General features: G+C 40.1%; 1 protein-coding gene across 1 annotated transcript; it reads right to left on the bottom strand.

Annotated features, from left to right (window-relative positions):
* Positions 1 to 1,334: 1,334 nt before the first annotated feature.
* Positions 1,335 to 8,820, bottom strand: tspan1 (tetraspanin 1). The gene is made up of 8 exons (XM_080195438.1): positions 8,704 to 8,820; positions 6,467 to 6,544; positions 3,725 to 3,931; positions 3,249 to 3,323; positions 2,756 to 2,854; positions 2,001 to 2,144; positions 1,843 to 1,926; positions 1,335 to 1,393 (listed from the first exon to the last, which is right to left on the bottom strand). Exons 2-8 carry the CDS (start codon positions 6,521 to 6,523, stop codon positions 1,337 to 1,339), a joined length of 723 nt encoding a protein of 240 aa, XP_080051564.1. The 5' UTR covers positions 6,524 to 6,544; positions 8,704 to 8,820; the 3' UTR covers positions 1,335 to 1,336.
* Between the last annotated feature and the right edge of the window lie 282 nt (positions 8,821 to 9,102).

The following is a 9,102-nucleotide window of genomic DNA, read 5'->3' as shown; positions in this document are numbered from 1 at the left end:
ATTATAGCTCCTCACATCCTGCACCATTTCTCCCACTTTGTTCTGATAAATGATACTTCCAACGTATCTGCATAAGCCACCACTTGTGGTTGCCAGGGCACCTATCTGATCCATACCTCATTGTTCTGGAGGGGAAGAGTTCCCTTGTCCATGCCACTAGTCTCCAAATTATCTTCCATCAACTACCACAAAATATTGCAAATTCTAGGGACATTCCCACACCTTCCATGACATCCAACTTCATCTTAACACTTTCCTTGCAATTACAGAAGGTACAATACCTGTCCCCAGACCCTACATGCCAGTCACTGCTCCCAATGCACTTGTGTTTTGCAGAACATCTTCAGTCCACAAGCATGACTTCAACCTCCAGTGCACCATGTGTTGGATGCCCACTTGTCCATCATTGGGCCTTGATGCAATGAAGCCTGGCATGCACATTTGCAAGCTTTGGTACTGCATGTTACTTTCAGCTTATTTTCACCATCTTGGATCCCTTTGCATGTAACCTCCTTCCAGTTGTCAGTGAGTTTGGACAGCATTCTGGGTTCTTGTATTGGTAGCAACACTGCCTGCACTCCCTGCCACTTCAAAGTGTATGTATGGTAACTTGGTAGCCCTACCCATACTAGACAGTCTCAAGGAAGTAACAAAGATTATATACCAGTGAGTCAGGATATACAAGTTCTTGGCAACACCCAATTGATTTAGACTGTTTAGTTATTTAGATGATCTGGATAGATGGAAGATACAATGGTCAAGTTTGCCCCTCCAATAAGACAGCAAAATGATCAAGTTTATACAAAGTCTAGATTCCATTTAATTGTTTACTTCATTATAACAGTTAACTATAACTTTATTACTAGCATCTGAAAGCATATACAAAAATGAATGCAGGCTTTATCCTGTACAGGCCATTAATTGTTGACAAACACTGAACACATTCCCCCTCTAATGACCAGAATAGTTCAGGTGTTTGTACTATTGTCAGTGAAGTTTGCTTTTGAATTTGGATGATTGGATACAACATTTGTTAAAAAGAACTTCTTGTAGCAACTGCTCAATTTTATGATTTCCACTTACTACAACCCATGGAGTGTTTATGCATAAAGAAAATATAGTTACTCTTGCCTGGAGATTAGTTCAAAAGTATGTTGAGCAGCTTGCCTGAAATTCCAGTTCAATTCCTAGCTATAAATAGGTGCAAATTTAATATTTACATTTTAAAAACCAGAACTTCATGTATCAAACAATCATGCATTATGGCATTGGATTTCATAGAGTTCCATCAGTCCAAGTATACAAATTGAAAATCTTGCTTTAATCACTTCATGTTTTAGTCTTTGCCATCTATCTTGCAGTATAAATACATGGACACTGCCATTGCTGCAATCTGCAAACAAAAAGGATATAGTGTGACAGCTCAGATGATTCATCAAGGTTCTACAGGTCAGTTTACTGGTACTATTTCTTCATAAGGGCTAGATATTTTAAATTCCTGTCATAAGCAGACTTACATTAACATTGCAATGAAGTTAATGAAAATCCTCCAGTCACCACACTGGCACTTGTTTGGATACACAAAATGGAGAATTTAGCATGGCCAATGCACTCAACCCATCTTTTGCACTGATGAAACCCATGCTGACATGGGAGAACATTCAAACTCCATACCAAGCCAGGAAGCAAACTTGGGCCCCTGGCACTGAGGCAGTGTGATAACCACTATGCCATCATGCAGCCCTTAGACTGAAGTTGTCAGAATTCATTTCTAAATACTATTTATTGTAGCAGTGCAAGCCACTTGCAATATTAACCAATATTTAGGATAAAGCATCATACCTCCAGTACACAGATTCCCACTGCAACCCCACCAACAATGTTAGCATTCTCTTTCAGAATGTCGAAAAGTTGACGAAAACATCCCTAAAAGAGATAGTGGTTATTAGTAATGCCAAATTAAGACTGGTTATGAGCTGTTGAAATGAAAGGAACTGTACCTGCACATAGCTGTTAGCTGCAGCAGCCTGATCACAAAGTGTGACTGTTGAATTGCAACAAAATTCTGGAAAGGTGTCATTGTGGTTATTGGTGTAATATGACCCTATGAAATCTGTGTAGTTGGTAAAGCCACAACATTTCAGCTGTAATGAGAAAAAGGTGATAAGTACCAGAGGTACAATTTTTACAGTAAAATTCTAGCTCTAGAGATACTATTAAAGATATAAATGGGTATACAAGTTGCATCTCCACATCATCCCATCTTTACCAAAGTTCCAACAATGGCAACCAATCTGGAAAGCTCTCAAATTATAGGTTTAAATGCCTGCAATTCTAAGTTGTCTGACTGATATCCTGGAGGCATTTGCAAGTTTGCTACCTCCAGCTTTAACTTTTTTTCCCCCCCCCAATCTTCACTGCAAAGTGGAAGAAATTTTGAACTCTTGTATACAAGTGCTTCAATTTAGTCTTTCTCCTCCCACCAAACTGCAGCACAGGAGATTAAGCTAGTGCCAGCAGAAACATTCAGATGATTTCTTTCCCCACTTATATTCAGATACTAAAATTTCCTATTTAGCCACTGGGGTAATGCATTCTATTATTCAAGTAGGGGAGCTCTGGTTACAGTTCAACTATAGATCCACTTGTAGACACAGCAGCAGTGGGTTATTGAGTCCCTCAAGTCAGTTGTCCATTCAATTGAAAGGAGCACTTGGCTAGTGACACAGTAGGACCAAGTCACAAGAATAATTACTTCACGCATTGTTGTATTCCAGATGCCAGTCACATCCTTTTGTCTTCCATAGTCATTCTGCAGTACTGGAGTAACCCATGCTCGAAGAAGACTTTCTGCCTAAAAACAAAAATGTAAAGCCTTAATAGACATGGCTGTAGTTCTAACAGAACAGAGTTGCTCAACTCAAAATGCAGTAATTTTGTATTGAGTGCAGAATCTAAACCCTCATTTGGAAAATTCATTCATCAGAAGTCCAACAGGAATTAAGGTGGGGATGGAAACAAAATTAAACTGAAATAACTTTCTTTAACAAGATTCACATTCTTCAAGTATTAATGAACATTTCAGAAAGTTAAATGCTAAGAAACTTGTTGGCCATGTGCCATTTATGTCCCACTTGACTTAATCTATTAGTGACTGCATTGCCAGAAAATAGCTATGTAACAAAGCAAGATGAACTTGTAAAGTTTACATGCAGTATCCTATAAACAATTTAATGGTATGTACTTACAAAGGAGGAATACACTAAAGCAACAACTGCTGCAGCAATCTCAGCAATGAAGATGATCAGAACAATGACAAAGAACTAGAAGAAAAGAATGTGTTGTCAGTGTGGTTCAAACAATCAAGATCACCTGTTGAAAACAAGTCTCTACACAAGGAGATTTCATTGACTAAATATCTGCATATTTTGGTGTTCAGTTGATCAGCTAAATCAAGTTAATCATGTTGCTCCTTTTAGGTGCATTGAAGCTATTCAGCTGAGCTGAATCTGTACCTGTTTGATCCACATCCCTTAACCCAACATTCCTGAAGTTGAAATTGACTCAGCATTCATTACATCCAGATTTTTTTTAAAAAAAAAAATCAATCCCTCAACATTCAGAAGTTAAAGTGCTCATTTTTCCTCCTCCCTCCTATATTCAATTAGCTTTTTAGCATTTACTAGAACATTCTCTACCCAAAAGTGGAGTGTTTTGTACATACCAACATTAGCAGACACTTGCTTTCCTTCTGTGCTCCACAACATCCCAAAAATCCAAGGATGACTAACACAGCACCAATTGCTATGCAGAAGTAACCAATATTGACAAATTGCATTGCTTGAGATGATACTGGGCCAATGACTTCCACAAAAGAGGTTCCATCCACACTGACCCATATGCCAACCCCCAGAAGCACTCCTCCAGCCAGCTGAAAACACAAATAGGACAAACTGGTTTTATGTCATTAACACAGTTAAAGTTATACAGCAGAGATAATAGAACCAGGGTGATTAGGTTACAGTGTAGATTAAGATGGGGACAATTTATCCCTTTGTGGTCATCCAATAGCCAAATCCTGCTTTCTCCCCATAATCTTTGATCCAATTCACCTTAAGTGCTATATCTAGCTGCCTCTTGAATACATTCAATCTTTTGGCATCAATTACTCTGTAGTAATGAATTCCATAGGTTCACTCTGCAAGTAGTATCTCCTCACCATCCTAAGTGGTCTACTCTGAATCCTCAGACTGTGACCCCTGGTTCTGTACACACCCACCATCAGGAATGTCACCCCATGTCTACCCTCTCTAGTCCTGTTAGAGGGTCACAGGTCAGCTAGTCAACAGGCTGACTGGTCTCATCTCAGGTTGTGGACATTAGCAGGGGAGTAGGACTGGCTGCCTTTTAATTGTGTTCAGTTCCTAACTGGACAGTCCAGTGATCTGATTTGAAGGGGGAGACACTTCAGTTTCAACAATCTACTATTCTTTTCCCCACCCCACAAATGAATAACTAGGTAGACAAACTAATGATCAGAGTTCAGAAGAAATAAATGGTAAAAAGACAACCCAAATCCCCAAATATTTAATTTCTGAAGTGACAATATTCCAGAATCTGAGGGATGTGGTTGACAGGGAAAGTGTTTGACAAAGCTATCAAGAATGAAACTGCCAACCAACAGGGCAGATAAAGGGAACCACCAATTATTTTCAAAGGCATTTGATAAGGTATCAGCCACAACTTGTGACAAGATTAGGGAGCTGCATTAGCTTTAATTGAAGGTTGATTATCCTTCATATTAATGTCCCCCAAACAGGGCAGTTTAGACTAACAAGCAAAGTGCCTCAAGATCAGCTCAGGCCACCCCTTGAAAGCAAAAGTGTTCCTGTGCACAATTCAAAGCAGCTAGAAGTGATTAGGAAGGTAATGAAATATAGTAAGTCTTGCTACAGTCAGTACTTTGGCAAGACAATGGCTCAACTAGCCTGATGTTTTGGTCTTGAAGGCTGAATTATGATCTCACTGGGACTATTTGCAAGTGTTCAAGACTAGGGTCCCAAATTTCAGGCATTGAGTCAGACATTAAGATGGAGAAGCTAACCTGGAGGATTGAAAATCCTTGGAAGTCACTACTGTGTAGTGTGGATGCCTAGGCTTATTCAAGGCAACAAAATTGTCTTGATGACTAAGGCTTTTGGATTTAATTCAAGGCTGTCAGGGAACAGGAGAGTAAGGTAGCTGCAAAGAGAAAAGCAACTTTAGGCTGTCAGTATGGGAACTGATGTTAATATCAGGTGATTAGTGTACATAATGAACACCAAGTTGATGGCATAGAAGTCAATACATTATGTGTAGTGGTGTTTTAGAAGGGATCACAGAAAAATAGAATATAGACAATAGGTGCAGTAGGCCACTTGGTCTATTGAGCCAGCACCACTATTCAATATTGTGCATTTTGCATCCCACTTTGCTTTCTCTCCATACCCCTTAGTCAAGAAGGGCCAGGTCCAGCCCCCTCTTGAACATATATAATGAACTGGCCCTAGCTTTGTGGTAGAGAATGCCACTGGTTCACAACTGAGTTAAGGAGTTCTTCCTCACTTCAGTCCCGAGTGACTTACCATGTAATTTTTAGGTTGTGACCCAAGTTCTGGGCTTTGAACATTGTCACATCCAGCCCCATTAGGATTTTGTTTGAGATACCTCTAAATTCCAGTGAGTACAAGCCCAGTCTGGTCTCATGTCAGTCCTGCCAATCAGTCTGATAAACCTTCACTGGACTCCCTCCATAGCAAGGAGATCAAAACTGCAAAGACTCAAGGTGTTTCTAATTCATTCATGGATCAGTGTTGTTGGCTGGCCAGCATTTATTGCTCAGTCCTAGTTGCCCCTTGGAGGGCAGTTCAGTCAAACCATATTGCTCTGGAGTCATGCACAGGCCAGACAAGAATGGCAAAGTTCCTTCCCCAGAGGAAATTGGTGAACTAAATGCAGTTTTCTGACAATGGTTTCACAATCAGTAGATTCTTAATTCCAGATTTTAGTTGACCTCAAATGTGTGACCTCAAGGTCCTGCATAACTTAGGCAAAACACCCTTACTCCTAAACTCAAGCCCTCTGAGGGGGAGGAGAAACTGGAGTACTTCCTGAAGTATAAAATCTTTTCCTTTAAAAAGGTTTAAAGCTCAAGTTCAAAATGGCAATATTTAAAATTCAGGAGGAAAACTTTTACTCCAACATGAAGTAACTGACAGGGAACTAGACAAGCACAAAACAATGAGAATATGCTCCAGCTGGAGTAAGAGAAATGCATGCCAGGCTAAGGCCAGTTAATGCTCTGTATCCAAAGTGTTAAAATTACACCAAATTATACAAGGCTTAACATTTACAACTTAAGAATGCTTAATGGTTGAAGGCAATATTCAAGATCAAGATAAGATATGCTACTGTGCAATCTACTTACAAAGATGAGGAGATTGAATAGGACCATCATCACTTTCACAAATGTAAAGCAACCCATTTTTATTTGGCAAGTGGAGGCCTGCAATGACAACCCCGTCAAATTTTAAAAACCTTGTTAGCCATCAAGTATACCAGTGGCATTTCAAAGCTACGTTCAGTACCCAGAAAGATAAGGCTCACCTTTTATTATAATATCCAGTGGTTAAATTCTACCATTTACAGAATAGGCATCACAGCAGTTACATTGCTGCCTCAGAGCAGCCAGGCTCAGTTTTGGCCTCAAAGTCTGAGAAGTTAACACTCCAGTTTCCTTCCACAGTATAAAGATGTGCTGTTAGGTTGATTGGCTATGCTAAATTGATCCATGTTAAGGGGCATGTAGTTAGAGGTAGGGCCTTGGGTGGAATTGTGGTCAGTGCAAACTCAATGGGCCAAATGGCCCCCTGTACTGTAGAGATTCTATGTGTTCAAGGGCTTTCAAAGATCTGACCTACACCTCCCAATTTAATTTCTCATATGGGAGTGTAATGAATGCCTTTCAGATTTGATAAGGGATAGGTGGGGAGGCTGCACTCAAGCAAGGGGACTATTTATTCCCTTGCAGTGTTGCAGATGATGCACATGCAAAAAAGAGGAGTTACTTTCCACAGAGCCTTTGACCTGCTCTTAAGGGCTAGAGCAATTCCTGGACAATGGTAACCCAGGATGTTGACAGTGGGGGGTTCAGTGAAGGGATCAAGGAAAAATGGTTGGATTCTCAGGTGGTCATGGCATATGGTCTCAACAACATCCACTCCAAAAGAAACATTGTCAAGGACAACTGCTTTGCTTTCAGCATCTGAGAAATTATGAATGGAATATCCACACCTGTTTGGCCATTATGTGGAGGGCAGGTTGAATCTAAAATTCCTGCAGGGATATTTTGAAGATGAGCTGCACTTAGAATCCAGATGGGCCACAAATTGCCAACCATCTCTTTCCCACACTCCACTGATCTCAGGTTTTGCTAGGGCTCCTTGACCCCACTGATAACATTAGAATGAGGGTGGCGTAAAGGAAAAACTAGCCTTCAATGTTGACAATTCAATTACAACTGAAGATAGTATCATAGTCCCAAGGTATCAAAAGGGGGAAGCAGGCACGATTCGCTGCTTTTGGTTAACTATTGTCAATTGAACCAATACTAGAAGCTGGAAACTCGTTCCTCAATATTGCTATCATATACTTCCTTGATCTCAGAAAGGAAGTTTCAAGCAAGTTCGAGTTATTTTAGATAAGGCTTTGGATGCTACTTTTGAAAGTTTATCCTAGTTTGATTCCATTTGAACTGCTGACGTTTTATGTCCAGTAAGTACTACACATGCAAGTCACTATTAGGGGAATCTCTGCCAATAGAGAACGAGCTTGCCGCGCACCGAGATGCTGCAGTACATGGTGTACTCATGGTGGTTATGGAGTTTGGTGGCAGTGTGCTGTTTTATCCCGGAACTCCTACCTTTAATAGTGGAACACAGTAGAACCGTGTCCTTGGGGATCACTACAGAATCGGAGAAAGTTTAGGCTTACAGTAACATTCAACACATCTGCGACATTTGAACCGCGTTGTCCTCTAAGGGTTCAATGTCAAGTGGAAGTGTTTGGCAAACTTTAACAAGATATTTCCGTATTTGCAAATTCCGCGAAACGTTAGTGAAATGCGAATAAATTGCAACAAAGCAGCACACTGCCTGAAATTCCTTAGTGACGATGTGCACTTTAAAAGTCAGAGGGTTCTCTCAAGGGGGAGAGTGCAAGGAACGTATCAGTAGCTTTCTCACCGCCCCCCCCCCCCCCCAAACCCCGCACAAAGATTGGAAAAAAATCGCAGTGGTGAGCCCACGCTCAATAACACTAACCAAATTAATAGCTCAGTAGCTGGTAAGAAATGTTACCATCTAGTTAAAAAACTTCCAACCGGAGGGAATTTTTGTTCCGAAGCATTTGATTAAAATTAAATCTGCATTTAACAAGTGACTTTGCCACTTTGTCACATATGTTAATCACAAGATTTCAAAGGCATAGTTTAATTTTATACGAAGTGTAAAATCCCCCATTTTAAAATAAATACAGATTTTATCGTTAGTCTAAACACAGTCAGATTCTCAAACTGAAACGTTAGAAAAGTTTGAACGTTTCCGATTTCAGCTACGAAAAAGTAAAAACTTTTCAAAATATATAAACTTAACAAGGAACATATACCTTTCAATCCAGGTACGGTTAAGTAGATGTTGTGCAACTCAGTATGTTGAACAAGTGCTCTGGCCAAAGCCTACATATACCTAGTAGTCACCAGGTAAGGTATTTAAAGGAAATGTTTTAATTGACATAGTTCCTAACCAATTGTTCTCGGCAGTGGGTTGGGCTTTTGATAATATAGCTTCTATTTACATACCAGACCAGGTGCTCACGCCCTCTTGTGAATAGGTGGGCGTAAAAACGATTAACTAAAACTTCACATCCTGACGTCGGATCGTATCTTTCGGATGACTCATGGAAAATGTTCAAATATAGAATCAAGTCGTCATAAAAGGGGCCTTCTATATATTGGTTTTTCATAATGGACCCAATAATTGGTTCCTAGGCCCGAAATTCTTCACA

The sequence above is a fragment of the Carcharhinus amblyrhynchos genome, chromosome 9, assembly GCF_965287045.1.
Source record: "Carcharhinus amblyrhynchos chromosome 9, sCarAmb.v2.hapA, whole genome shotgun sequence".
Lineage (NCBI taxonomy): Eukaryota > Metazoa > Chordata > Chondrichthyes > Carcharhiniformes > Carcharhinidae > Carcharhinus > Carcharhinus amblyrhynchos.
The sequence above is the reverse complement of the archived record's forward strand: the minus strand, read 5'-3'. Positions and strand labels throughout refer to the sequence as shown.

Excerpts from the sequence above, each read along its gene's own strand:
- tspan1 (XM_080195438.1), bottom strand. The coding sequence starts at position 6,523 with ATGGGTTGCTTTACATTTGTGAAAGTGATGATGGTCCTATTCAATCTC. Across the intron at positions 3,324-3,724 it reads GCAAGTGTCTGCTAATGTTG|TTCTTTGTCATTGTTCTGAT; the intron begins GTATGTACAAAA and ends CTTTTCTTCTAG. Across the intron at positions 2,855-3,248 it reads CTTTAGTGTATTCCTCCTTT|GCAGAAAGTCTTCTTCGAGC; the intron begins GTAAGTACATAC and ends TTTTGTTTTTAG.